At 40.7% G+C, this 15140-nt stretch overlaps 1 protein-coding gene across 1 annotated transcript in view; it reads right to left on the minus strand.

The window, feature by feature from the left end:
- Nucleotides 1-15140, minus strand: part of PRRC2C (proline rich coiled-coil 2C) — a 75987-nt gene that overhangs the window by 38836 nt on the left and 22011 nt on the right. The window contains 12 exon segments of the mRNA XM_037403986.1: nt 492-705; nt 1759-2005; nt 2592-2761; nt 3553-4192; nt 4949-5023; nt 6062-6203; nt 6486-6573; nt 6657-6790; nt 7753-7832; nt 8198-8433; nt 10333-10470; nt 13560-13666. Of these exon segments, the coding sequence (XP_037259883.1) occupies nt 492-705; nt 1759-2005; nt 2592-2761; nt 3553-4192; nt 4949-5023; nt 6062-6203; nt 6486-6573; nt 6657-6790; nt 7753-7832; nt 8198-8433; nt 10333-10470; nt 13560-13666 (2271 nt within the window).

Genomic DNA, 15140 nt, shown 5'->3' on the forward strand with positions numbered 1-15140 from the left:
TTTCGGGGTACTTTTAAGATGTAGATGATGCCTTCCTGACCACTCATCATGCAGCAAAGGTCAAAAACTGACTGTGTGCTTTTATACTATTTGTACTTAAAACACCACTTTTGAAACTAATACACATGAGCAAAAGTTCTCTGATACAAGGATGACTGAGGGCAGACGGAAAACAGGACAACACTGTAGGAGTGTTCCATGAAACTGAAAATTCAAATATTACGGTATTCACCATTCATCAGATTAGGTTAAGGATTCTAAACAACATGTAAATTGTCTTTCTACACCCTACTACAGAGCAGGCGTCTTGTTTTATGCAACAGTGTGAAGTACACTGCAACCCCCAGTCACAACTCCTTTTAAAGCTCTGTGTGAAGAGCAGCTATAACTCAGTCAGTTTAAACTGTTTTGCAACAGAAGTTACACAGCCAAGTCTGTAAGTACGTATGGTTTGGGAAAGTGATGTGCAGGAGTAAGTAATCCAGGCTTACCTCAAATCATCAGGCTCTTCTAACACCTTAGGAGGAGAACTAGATTGCTGAGGTTCTGCATGGGGGTATGGGTCTGACCCCCACATCATGCGGGGCTCTGACAAAGGAACAGTGTGCTCTCTTGCTGAGCGAGCTATATGTTCAAATGAATCTGAACTAGTCGCTGATCCCTCTATCTGGTCTCTTCTCATCAGTGGTTTGGGAGGCATAATTCCTGTGACAGATTTAAGTTCAACAATTTTATCATTAGCAAAGAAACCTACCGCAAGACAAAGCATATTGGGAGGTACAGAACAATGCTATTCTGTCTCCTCTGATCTCCCTTCCTCTGTACCTCCTGCTTTTGAAACCAAATGTCCGCTCACTACCAGCTGACCTTAGAATGACTAAATCATATTCATCACTAGTACCCTACATACCAACAAAAGGAAAAGCTGTCTGCTTCCACTAGAATGGGAAGAACCAGGTCTGCAGACCTGTGAACTTGTGAAGTTTCTGCTCTGAGATCTGTATGGCAAATGGCAAGACGAGTGTACAGACAGGTGGGGGTTTTTTGTACTCAATATATTAAGGACTCTGGCTCCTTTTTTCTGGTAATGTTTTCAAGGAATTCTGCAGTTTTCACTGTCTTTGCTTAGGTTGCCATTTCCTCCATTCATTCCTTGCACTCATTCAGGATATCCAGCTAATGAGGAGTAAGGGAATGGGCAAGTAACTCCGTTACATTACATGCCAGACATTATTTATGCACAAGAGCTTTCCAAACTGTGAGTCAGATAGTCATTCCACAAATTAAGAAGGACTTTTTAGTGCCAAGAATCTGAAAACACAAATTCAGTAAGGCTCTAGAGGTGCTAATACATAATATAAAATCAACAATATTTCATGGGGTTTTTTTAATAAGCAATGTACTGTCAAGTGCTAACATGTAATGAAACACTAATGGTAAATACACTATTTTTCTCAGTTCAACCTAACTCATGGCAGCTTTAACAAAAGATTACGCTGACATTTTGAATACATCCTTAACTGCAACTAACATGTCTGCAGTGTGAAAGCTGTGATTTATAGTCAAAGATATACATTGACACATGACTATCATTTTGCCAGTATTACTAAAATCTATTTTGTCTCAAACAATGAAATAACGTAGTTGTCTTTTTAGAAAGCCCGCCCACATTCACTGTTACAATACATACTGTGGTTAGGGAAAGATTTCCATTTCAAAACCAAGTTCAGTAGCCAAAAAAAGTTGCCAGATTTTTACCTGGATGAATAGGAGGCATATCCATTGCAGGTCTTCCCGACATCATTCGTGGGTCCATGTAAGACTGCATCATAAGCCAGCGTGGATCAAAGCCCATTGAAGCTAAATGCTGAGGATGTGGCTGCATGGGCTGGTACAGGGGTCTATGCTGGGGAGGTGGGACAGGGCCACTAGAAGGCTGTGAGGGAGCAGACTGTGGAAGGACACCTTGCTGCTGTTGCTGCCACTGCTGCTGTTTCATTTGCTCCTGCATAACAGAAAACAGTATTACAAGACTTTATGTTATGATGAGGATTTGAGCAGAATTCAAATAACCCTTGGAAAAAAGTAGTACAATGATCTCCAGGACACTAAGCATTCTGAAAGTTAATTGCAAACATGCATCATGTTGAGCTAGGAAAAAAACAGACTGGACAATTTAGAATAGCTCCAGTTCTGCTGGTTTTCCGCCAAGACACAGAACCACCTTCACGTGATGACTTCATGCACGTCATTTAATGCAAAGTGCTCTTCAGACCATGAGACCCAAGTCCAAACCACATTTGTGTCACACCCTTTAAGGAAAAGCTGCAGACACAATGATCATCAGACCCCAGGTTCCACAGGAGACACCCTACTTGCAACAACTGATGCAAAATCAGTTTTAAAAGCCTCTCCTGCCTTCTGCTCACTTACATACTTTGCAAGCAACAGTAAATGTTTCATGCAGAGCAATTCCAGCTGACATCACAGATATCGGAAACCAACACTTAAGCTTTCATTGTTATTTAGAGTAAGGCAGAAGACATCATTCTTTTAGTAAGTTTCCTTCTTTTAATGAATTGGTTAGTTACCTGCTGCCTCTGAAATCTTGGTGGTAATGATTTCTGGAACTGTTTAGAATAGCCTGAGGAAACAGCAGGACGAGGCTGAGATCCTGAATCTGGCTCACTTTCATGAGTCACCTGTGAAATCTCTTTCTCATTCCGACCACTATCTTGTCGGGTAAAGACTGCTTGATCTTCTGAAAAAAAAACCACACACATGTGGGAGACAAGGGTGAATCTTAAAACTATGACAATTTGACCACCATGTCAGATAAAGGATGTTGTTCTAAAATGAAAAGTCTGCCTTCTCTAACCTCACAGTCTTAGTTTCCAAAACTTTTAAAATAAAGGCAGAAAGGTTAAGAACAACCCTTCAGAACAACTGTTGTTAATACATCTCAAGTCTCCCTTTCAAACTCTGGCACTGGCATTCAGGTTGCAACTATTATGTGACTTAAGTGCTGCATTAATGCTACCACATTACATCTAAACCAACTTTTTTTATGAACCAAGGTTTGGTTTTACAATCACTTTTACACATTTAAAGTATAACACAACCTTATTAAGCACAGCCTAAGAGTTCTCCTATGGCATTCAAGTTCCACTACAAATAACGCACCAAGTTTAAACAGGTGCTCTTTGTGTCTATTTCTCTAGGCTTGCTGGAAGAACAGAAGATCTGAAATAATTTACTTTGAGTTGTAGCAACATGAGCTGCTAATCCTCATTTAGCAAGTAAACAAAGCCTGCTTTTCTTTCTGTATTCTTCAAAGTCGAGTCTAAATCACAGAACTCAATTTTTCCTTTAACATTTTGATGAGTTGGGCAAACAGGTCTAGCTCAAAGGACAGTTAGCAGCTGTAATGTGCCAGGAAAAACCATGGTCTATGATGCATGGGTTAAGTATGCAAATTAAGACTCCTAGATTATAATTATGCTCTGTGGCTCAGCTTTCAGACAGACAACTCCTACTTGCATGCAAGCGTACCTTTTTCTTCCTTGTTATTTCTGGTTTCACTTTCTTGTTTTTCTACCACATGTGTGGCCACAGGTTCTACAGGCTCAGGAATGTCATGTGCTGGCTTCTCCTCTTCTTTTTCTTTTTCCTTCTCTTCTTTTTCGACCTCCTTTTCTTTCTCTTTCTCCCCTTCTTGCTCTTTTGCCTTCTCCAGTTTTTCTTTTTCTTCTTTTTCCTTCTCCCTTTCCCTCTCTTTTTCCTTTTCCTTCTCCCTCTCTTTTTCTCTTTCTCGCTCTCTCTCCCACTCCCTCTCCTTTTCCCTCTCCCGCTCCCTCTCTCTCTCCCTTTCCCTCTCCCTCTCCCGCTCCCTCTCTCTCTCCCTTTCCCTCTCCCTCTCTCTCTCTTTCAGAGGGTCTTCCCGGGAGGGTTTTGTCACACAGCCAAATTTCTCATTTAACCGTTTTAGCTTTTCAGCACAAGCTGCTTTTCGCTGTTCTTCCATTCTTCTTTCTTCCTCTTCCCGCCGCTTACGGGCTCGCTCAACTGCAGCGGATATCTCTGACTGCTGTCTTCTCCTCTGTTTCCAAATTTCATCTTCATCTGGTACTGGTTTAGGGGGAAAGGGTCCCTGCCTTCCAGGTCCTAACTGGCGATCAGGGGGAGGAGGGTGCTGTAATATTAAAATCAATTAAGTCAAGCTGAACACGTATTATATAAACAGCCAGCTGAAATACTGCATTTTAACTATTTGTCTACACATGTTTTTGCATGACACCTCTGAAAAGCAAGATTTGGAAGAAAAAGCAAGCCCTCACCACCTTCCTGCTTCAGTTCAGACTCATGCAACCCAAGCTCAGGAAGGAGAGGTAAAGATTCAGTCTTTACCATCACCAAGGCAAAGTGATAGCAAAAATGATCAACCTCTCTTAGATTTGGTCACAGCCTGCTCTCAATCACGGAGACCCAGGGCAGATCTCACACAAAAGTCCCCCAAGGAGCCAAGGAAATTCAAGGTAGCTCAGGATAACAGAGATTTTAATAAGGACTGTTGAAAACTCGTATGTATGTACGTACACATTTCAGTTGGGACTTCATCTCCCCGTCTGCCTTGGCAGCCAGCCCTCCAGCATTGCTCCCATGCCCCTCTCCTTTCTAGTTCCCAAATGAGGCAGGATAACTGAAAGCTCCTGAAGTTCTCATGCATTTCATGTGCAACTTACTAGATGAGGCTTTCTTACACACTTAGCAGCACAACTGCTGCTGGGATCCCATTCTTACTGGTCCCAGACACTATGACCATTTTCTTCTTGAAGAGAAGACTTATCCCTAACGTGAGGCATATTTTTACTTTTCTTAGTCTAAATCCCTCCACCACAGCATTAAAGAATTTAACTCTAGGAAATAAGACAATTCTAATCTTTCTTACCGGTGGTAGAATAGATTTTGGATGAAGAGCAGGACCACCTCTTTCATGTATAGAAGACTGTGCTGGAGCCCGATCCTATTGGATCCAAGACAGTACCAGGGTTAAGCTAACTCATGACAACATTCCAACTGACAAGTTTTAGATTTACTGTTTTCTACTGCATTAAGATACTACACCTAGTGAACTATCTGCACATGATACAAACTTGCATGCAAAACAAAGGCAAGAACACTTCCACTTTATGTACTGAGAGCTAAACAATTACTGTAAAAATTCACACATCCAAACTTCAGAGCTTATGTGACTGCACTTTTTTCCTCAGATTCAATGTAGCATCAAACCCTGAAAAACAATGTGATCTTTATATAGAGAGAAAGCACATGAAAAAACAATTCAAGATCCCTCATCTTCATTATTACTGGTGTCAAGAGACAACATTTCTGGGAAGTGTTCAGACAAAGCCAAAAGTAGCTTTTTAGGGGGGATGGGGGAAGTAAAAATAGGGTAAAGCAGGCATAAGCTGAGGTGGTTGCCAATCTTACTCTGCTAGAGGATAAACCAAAAACCAAAACAGCTGAGCTGACGAATTCTACATGGTCTGTATAAAATCTATCTGCCTGACATGTCAGAAGGAAGCTGACACATTACATCTAAGTTGCACTGAATTAAGTGGGTCATAATACCAAAAAAACCCCCAAACTCCACCCAGGAAAAATGTGTGGAACAACTGGGCGGTATTTACTCTGTGCTACTATAAAACATGATGGACACCAGAAAAGCTTCATTCACTGTTACAGGGATGGACAGACAAAAGTATCAAGTTAAAGCTTGTCAGTTGAGTCACAGTAACTGACACAAGAGTTCTCACCCCCTCACAACTGTGCATTGGAACATAATAGATAAAGACGTACTATTTTTATTTTGCGATCAGAAGCAGCCAAGTTGACTAAGCAGCACCTGATCAGTTACCACAGCTCAGCTAATGCTTTCAGTAGCTAACGCTTTCACTCATGTTCATAACCTTAACTGACCTGTCAGTTTGGAAAGGCATCCAAGCAGGATCTCTCCTGACAAGGCTGTTGCCAGAAGAGCTGAAGAGAAGAGCACACAAACCTGATCGAGTGGAGAGCTTTTGCTGTAAGACCCTTTGGTTGCTGCTGTGGAAACCTGGGTGCCAGACTTAGCACTTGTCTGTTCTTCTGCTTCCTTCTGGCCATCAGAAGCCTGGGAATCTTTTGATGGTGTTTGTTCATCACTATGTGCAAAGAAAAAAGAGAAACGTAAGATGTACCCCACACAGGTGATTTATCTTCTATCCTCAATGTTTCTTAGCAAGAGCAGAAGTTTCTCACAGCAAGAATAATTTCTACTACACGCCCAGCTGACCAGAGTCCGCAAGCAGTTTTGCAATTTAAGAAAGTATTAAATTACTGGAATAAATGTTATCGGAACTAGTACCTGCACTCATTTCATTCAATCTTCCCAAAAGCTAAGCTAGTTAAGTGGCATTCACACCCAACTGGCAATACCAACTCACCCGCTTTCCTTCTCTTTTTGACTACTTCCTTGCTCATCATCATCACTGAAGTTCAACTGCTCAGTGTAATCCACTTCACTCTGAGCACCTGATGCATAAGCAAACATTCAATTAATCTTTCAGAAAGATTCAATGCACAAATAACAGAAACCATTGATCTAATGTTCTTACCTGCCCAGCCTTCATCGGCCTCAGCATCTAGATTATCAAATTTATCAAGTTCTTTAAGTTCACTAGCACTAAGAATGGATGGGCGCTCAATAGGTTCTGAACACCATGAAGGTGGTCCTCTTCCCCTTGGCCCTCTAAAAAAATAAGAGAAACAAAGGCTACTATCACTATTTATCCACAAAATTACTAGATTAAATGTCAACTTGTATGGCAATTATTTGAAGTATACAGTAGTCTTTCAAATACAGTAGAAATGTGAGCTATCATGCACACATGCAACTACAGTAGTTCAAGTAATTACTGCTACACCACCAGTTGGTTCTTTATGAAAGAGAAACGTTAGATGCTATAGCCTTGATGCACCCTTCACAAATAAGCCAAACATCAATCAACAGTAGAGAAATCACACACCTTTTAGATTTCAACCAACACACTGCATAGATCTGGCATGCTTCTTAACACCAATTTATTCCACCTTGCAGATATTTCTTCATACTCTTCATGCTTTCCCACTATCAAAGATTCTGTACCTTCTCCCTACTCCTATACTCAAGTTCTTCCAGCCATCCCTCTCAACTTTTCTGTCCTCTTCCTGATCCCAACCACAGATCACCTGTCAAAGTTTGTACCCTACTGCCTATAGCATCCCCCATTTCCTCACCTATGGAGAAATACACAGAAAGAAGAAAGATAATTTTATAATGCATTACAGCTCTATTTTAACCAGTGGGCATTAGAGTCGAGAACCAGGAATTAATTACTTTCATTATAACAATGGAAGAGTCCTTTTACAAGCAAAATACTGGTTGAAGTGTCAGTGGTATCCCCAGGTGACTCCTGCCCTTCTCAATCAAAAATGCTGTAATGTACAGAATTCCCTCAAGTTTTGCAGTTGAGTTGTCAAAATACAAATCATTCCACAGCACTGCTTCACTCACAAGCCAAACTTGTGAGACTAAGCAGTAGCATTACTTATGCAGTGTATAATCATAATCAAGATACTCAGTGCAATTTTTTTGCTTTCTTTGTTTTTTCCCCACTGAGTCACAAACATACTTCATACCCTCACAACACCACCACTTGTAAGGTTTCTTACCTGCTAGGTTCAGAATTGGGAAACCTTGTTGGACCTTGCATGGAAGGAGGATATGCCATTCTAGGATACTGATTAAACATCTAAAAATGTTTTAAAAACAGGAACCATGCGTTAAAAAAATATAATTGCATACTGAGATCATCAAAGGAATCACAATGGAAGTAAAGCAAAACTCTTCTCTCAAGACAGTTTGCTTAATATTGCAACTGTGTGACAATGTCATCAAGGTGATTACAAGCGTCAATCAACTCCTGACAAGTTTAAACTCGGTGTAGCAGGAGGAGCCACAGGCAACCACATCCTTTGAAGAGTTGGTTTGCAATCCCACCCTTCTAGCGGAACAGCTAAGCATTCCGTGGAAGGAGGAGAAAGGGGCATAAGGAAATAAGATGAGCTAATAATCAATCCCTGCTGCTTAGGAACTTTTCATGTAACCATCACTTACGTAAGGTGGCATCATTGCTCTGTACTGAGATGAGATAGGTGGCTGCTGCTGGCCATTCAGCTTGGGCTGAGGGATCTGGGGTAGCCGCACATCCCTCTTCTCTGCTGCCTTCTGGCCATCGTTCTGCTCTGCTGGTGTAGCATTACCATCTTCTTGCCCAAGACCCTTAGCTTCTTGATCAGTTGGAGAACTGGGCGAGTTGCTCTTATTACCACCTTCTCTCCAACTAGTAGCATCTGCATGGACAGAATCAGTATGAGGAAAACACAAGAACAGACTTTATATTACAGATTTACAGACAGGCATAACTACCCAGTTTTCAGTGACACAGTGATCTGTGCAGACATGATCGTATTTGGTACTGAAACCAAGCAATGACTACTTGAGAAAACAGAGGCTGTTTTCTAATCCTCTTCAGCCTTACAGACTGGTGTGTTCCTTAAGGGTAAGAGTTAAATTTATAGGCTGCTCTAGGTGTCCTACTCTACCTTCCAAAACACAATGCAATTTAGGAAGGACAGTGATAATAGCACAGGAGAGAAATAGCTGTGATAAGTGGGCCACTGTTGACTCAGTGTGAAGATGCTGTCAAAGGAAAGATCAAGCTTCTTCAGCAGCAAAGGCCTACCACGAAACTCTCAAGCAGCTCTAAATGACATACACCTGTGTATTATTTTTCTAAGTGATGACAGAGATACCCAGAGTCTGGCTTGTATCTCTGTCTAATAAGGATGGAATAGAAGGGATGAAGGCTGTACTTCTGGGTGTGAATGTCTAACAAGAAGTCCAGGAAACGTAAGGGATTTTAATAACCTTATCACTTGTGCCAAGCAGTCCAGTCTTACGAGTTTGTCTATAGAGCATGGGTTAGGGGGGAAAAACAAAAGTGTGTGTGTAAACTTCAGAGCAGTGCTCAAAGTCAAGGGGACCAACGAAAATTCAGACACACACTGTAAATAACGTGCCTTTAGGAGCACAAACCCTTTAAGTGGTGTTAAACTATGCTGTGAAGTATCTATTACAGTTCTTCCACTTATCTTTGCTGGGGAGCACAGCTGCTAAAGGGGCAGTACTCGCCAAGTTTGCTCAGCCTTCTGCTGTCAGACCCAAAAGGGCTTAATATAGCATGTACAGTGCTGACCAAAACTGTAACTGCCTGCAGGAGGCTGGAATAGATATATGTAACTACTTTCCTAATTTGGAGCTGGACATCTCTTGAATTTCTTGACAACATATTCTTTAAATCAAAATGAAGCAAGGACTTGAACAAGCACACAGCCTCAGCCTGCAGGACCTGACAAACAAGTCAAGGAAAACTGAGACTTGTAACACAGAAAGGACTTAAGGATTCCTCAAGAGCCCAAGCCCTCTAAAAGCAGTGCACATCTTGCCTATTAATGGCACAAGACAGTGCCACCTGCAATGCAGGGAAGGATCCCTACTCCATCAAACCTCACAGAAAACAAACTTTTGAGGAAAAAGGGAATCCTGGTTTTCCACTGGAAACAAGCACGATCTCAAATGCCTCCCCCATTAAAAGGATCTGGGGAAGCAATACTTCCTTCATTTCTTCACTGAGACATGTGAAAACAGCACCGTTATGTTTGTTTTCACTACATCTAATCCCCCACAGCTGAAAGATCCAGCTAGTCAGAGCACCTCAGCCATGAGCTAAAGATGTCAATGCCTTTCAAATCACAGTCCACTCTTTTGGCATCCTGTGGATTAAACTTCCCATTCAGGATTCAGGTTACTCATAAGAGTACTAACCATTTAAGTACAACCCTCACAATGTTTTATATAATTAGTTAATACTGGGAGAGTTCTTCAAATACTTATTTTAGCTGTTGTGACATCCAGCAGCTAGAAGAAAACATCAGCATTGTGCAACTAACAAATGTTCCTGGGAGCACAAGTGGAGTACTGACTAAGTTGGGAAAACAGAAAGTGAACTGCAGGGTATGATTAAATGCCCCATTTTCCACACACCAGCACCACAGTAAAGCAAAGACCCCAACATCTGTTTCTTCAGTGTAGGAGTGTGCTGATTAAAGCAATCAATTCATTTTGTATGGGGCAACAACTTCCATATAAATCTGTGCGATTTCACAAAAAAAATTTCAGTATATACTTACTTTGTGGTCGTAAACTGGGTCCTGATCCATGCAGCTCTTCAGGTGCATCTTTCTCTTTGCCTGACTTCTCCTGATCCCCAGCTGCCGGCAGACTGGGAAACTCTTGCTGGAAATAACTATTTACTTGAATAGCTGGACCTACACAGTAAAACAGTCACAAAGTGTTTCTGTAGTCAAAACAGTTCAGAAAGTGGTAAAAGCCTGATCATCCTTAAAAAGCGAATCTTAAAGCCGCATTAATTTACTGGTAACACAACTCATAGGCAAAGAGCAATCCTTGTAAAGCATTCATGTTTGCTACCGAAGTTGTTACATTTACTAGGCCAACTACCACACCTGTCAGGGCTGAGAATAATCCACAAGCACCCGAGAGCAATTATGGACAACAGAACCAGACTTAACACAGGGAGTAGCTTAAGTTCCTCAGCTCTGTTAACACACACCCCTTTCTAGACAGAGATTTCCTTCATTTTATTCTACTACAGCCAACCCACGAATGGGCAACTATGCTATTGCAAAAGCCCTTAAGATTAATTGCTGTTCTAATTACAAACAATTCTTCAGGATTTTAAAAGGCTTTTTACATTATGAGAAAAGTAACAGAACTGTAGCATTGATTTCTACACCCCTTGACGTTGTAAATCAGGATTGGAATTTAAGGCCTCTGTTGCACATGGTAGGGAAGCCAAATACATACGTCTTCCTCTTTACAAGGTTTTGTTATCATCTACTTTCAATCAATGCCACCATACCTCGCCCCCAATGGGTACTGACCTATAGGTCAACAGCATTCTAGTACTGAATCACCGATAATTTTAGAGAGGGAAGATTTCTATTCCAACAGCCTGAATAATGCCCTGTTCCTATACCGGTCTCTACTACTGGCTATTATATGAGACATCATGTTAGGTTACATGGACTATAGGGCAAAGTCACAAAAAGGGCTCTGAACATATGCCATCCAAACCCCCTCAATCCTGCTTTCTAAAACTCAAAAAGGGGTATTATAGAGTTTTTCTCCAATGTTTCAGTCACACCACGATATGCTTTTTTTTAAGCTGACATCTAGAAAAGCTTCTGTTCTCTCTGATCTGTGAAAGAATCCTTCATAACAATAAAACACAGGGATCCTGACATGGTGGTGTATGGTGGGGGTTTTTTTTGTTGTTGTTTTTTTAAGATTAAGAGTCAAGCACAGGATAAACTCCTTACACTTTATACTTTCTTTGTAAAGACATGACAACAAATACCACCACTTATGGCTGTGCCTACAAAATGCCTTGAAATCTTTCAATCTTCATTCCGACTTTACATACTACAGATCACATTAACTGTTCTTGTTAACGGAAATTGGGCTCTTGATGCTCTCAAGCAGCTACAACCAACAACTTGCTTAATGGGACTGAAAACCAGTCACACTAACCAGATGGCCTGCCAGGCAGGGAACCCTCATTGGAGGTCCTGTGGCATGCAACATTCATGAGTGTTATGAATCTTGAAAGGTGTTCTTTGCTCAGGTCTACACAGCAGCAGCAACAATGTTTTAATTACAAAGTAACAGCATCCTCAGTGATCTTGACTGCGCTTAAGCTGTCAATCTGAAATAGCCAGATTGTCAGGCAAGAATTCAAAGATGTTATGCTAGCAATTAACCCAACTGTTAGCCAGTGCATGAGCTGGAAAATACATGCTGCCATTACATTTTAGAAGCCTTTTCTTTCTACACGGCCATGCACAGCACCACAGAAGGATATAATCTTGCCTCACTCAACTGACATCTTAAAAGAGCATGAGGTGGCTGGCTGAATGACTGCTGGAACACGTACAAGGCATCTGGAAAAACTACAAGTTCCACCAGCCAACTGCTGATCAGGAAAGCATGAGCACAACAGGTGTATCCTGAGTTTCAAACTGAGGAGGACAGCAAGCAGCTGATGCCAATTCACATTCTGCATTTCTTCTTGAAACAGCAAACCCACTACTGCATTAATTGAATGAAATGAGGGTGCCATCTGGGCTTGGCACACAAGCTGCTATGGTAACAACAAAATAATTAGCTAAATGCAGTTTGAAGCCACTGAGCCGAATCACTATTTCCTGTGTCACAGAGATGATCTTATCAGTTTATGTAGAAAGGCTGGTATGCAAATCACTTTGCATCAGCATTACATCCTTTTTTTATTATTCTACAAAAATGCTGCAAAAGCTTAAAGGAGGAGAGCTCCTATATTTGACAATGAAGGAAACACTGAACATTAGAGAGGAGAGCAAGTGGAAAATCTAGAGTTGTCACTTCTAATACTTACTGCAAAAAAAAAAAAAGACAAAATCATTAGATATGCAATGTTAACCCCATATAATGGCTCAGAAGTTACCTTCATGCAATTCAGATTTTACTATTCTAAGATCTCTACCCACAAGAGAACTCACTTCTTCAATCTGGAAGCCAAAACTGTTTTATAGGCACAGAAAGCTTATCAATTTCAAGGAATAAAACATGTTGCAGGTTATTTTCATAATGAAGACACAGGAATTCAAAGTAACCTCTCATTCTACAAGCAATTATAAAAATCTGTTCAAGATTTAGTTCTGATCTTACAACTGTAATGAAAACACTCAAGCTAAGATTCATGCTGATACAAACAGGTCTCCACCCTTTCATACAATTATGTTAAAAAACCCTAAAACACACCTTTAATGCTTTTCCCAGAAAAAAGCTTAACTGAAAACTATCACTTTGAAACAAAAATAATCAAGGAATCTACAAAATAGAGGAAAAAGTATTGCTGTAGCACACATTTAAATAGAAGCAAGACTACAGACATTTTCTACAAAATGAGCAAGAATTATTAGAATGATCACTGTTTATGGTTCTCCTTCCCATGCCAAAATTGCACACACTGCAACTACTGACTTGAGATTTTCCCTCCTCACTACAGCCATGGTCAAGATCTTACGCTGTCACCATCATTTTCCCTGTCAATCCAAAAGAGGTGACTATACCAGCCCTTTTAAAGACAGTCAGGCCTGCTGCTAAATCAGCCTGGAGTTTGCTTGAGTGGCCGGGGACTGGCTCACCTGCCAGCCTAGAAAGTTGCTTCCACAGCATTTGTAGTCGCAACTGCCCCGGTCAAGACTCAAATGACTGCTGAGTCTGGGGGTCTTTTATAGCAGCATTCACAATCTCCCAGGCTAGTCAAGAACCCCTCCACCTTGACATCACTTACCATCTTGTCCACCTGGTTTGGTGTTGGCCCATGATTTGGCAACAGGAGCTGCTTCTGGAGGAGCAGGAACAGCAGGTTTTGGCTGTGTCTGCGGCACGTCTGGCTGTCTGGAATTAAGAGGAAAAGCACTTGTGAATACAAGAGGGTGAGCACCGAATACAATCATCAGGATTACTAAAGCAAACAAGTGGATGAAATGAGGTAGCTATGCAGCTGAAGAACCAATAACTACTGTTCTGCAGAAAAAGCATTTTCTTATATAAAAAGAAGTTGCAGTAGCAGTTAAAAATTGGAATAAATCAGCTAATTCTTTCAAGAGTAGATTTCCCAAAGTGGAGAGGAATGAATGAAAATGGCTGGGCACAAAATGCAGTCAGGCATGAACAGAATTACAATTTATATATAACTTATTATAATATATACTTATATATAACTTTTATAATGAAGTAGTGTACTGGACAATCAAAAAACAATCGATCTACAACCATGGAAGGGAATAACTTGGAATAATGTTCTCTTGCCTCAGGAGTTAGAGGGAAGCATTTAAAGACCACCGTGAACTGAGAGAAAGAAGGTAAATATATGTCAGAAATTACGAAGGAACTGGTAAGGAAAGCTAAAGACATAATTGAAAGAATTACGGGTACCATGAATTGGAGCCCAGAATTTTAAGTCTATTAAGAACAGTGTCTCAATTTCACCACCTTAGCAATAAAAAGGCAGACATAAGCACTCAATTTTGTCCAATATAAAAAATAGGCATATTTTTGAAGATCCTTCTAGTCTACAGATTCAGTTATGTTGCTTAACTTCTTTCAATAGCTATTTCTAAATCTGCATATTCAGTTAACTTAAGACGCCAAAGCATTAGTGTCTACAAGTCAAGACCTCCAGCTCATTAGCAGTAATTCTGATAAAACAGGAGTTATGGGGCAAATCCACAGGATCACTTTATGATACCAGTAAAGAGGTAACTAGTGCAATACCACGTCAGCTGACTTAAAATAAACAGTTATTAATGCTTTAAATAGATCCTAAAGTAATCCTAAACTTCTGAGGACCGCTACCGAGAACTCCATTCCACTTGGGTTCTGCAGTGGTCAACCCAAAAGCACTACACAGCAGTCTTAGAACTGACATAGCAGTTAACTATCCCCAAAAAACTCAATCATTGCTGGGGAGAAACACACTGGCTTCTTACAAGGATAACTGAACGCAATTTTCATATGTTTCCACAGATTACCACAATTAAAAAATAATAAAAAAAATCATCTTTTCTACTTAGCTGTAGTTCCTTATAGATGCACACTTGCTAAGGGGAAGTTGTAACTTACATGGCTGTACTTTGTCACACAAGTTAAACAAGGGACAGGACTACTGAGGAGCTTATTCCTTGCATTTCTACTGTTTCAAGGCCAAGCCAATTCAGAATTTGAGTTATATGAACACTGTCCTAGGGGTGTGGGTTTTGGTAAGGGTAAGAACTCAGCTTGATGCCAGCTGAATTAATCAAACCAACACACATCAGGCTGCACTATCCAGGAAAAAGGGAATGAAGCAATACCCAGAGGAAGAGTGACA

The sequence above is a fragment of the Falco rusticolus genome, chromosome 11 (genome assembly GCF_015220075.1).
Source record: "Falco rusticolus isolate bFalRus1 chromosome 11, bFalRus1.pri, whole genome shotgun sequence".
NCBI classification, from domain to species: Eukaryota; Metazoa; Chordata; class Aves; order Falconiformes; family Falconidae; genus Falco; species Falco rusticolus.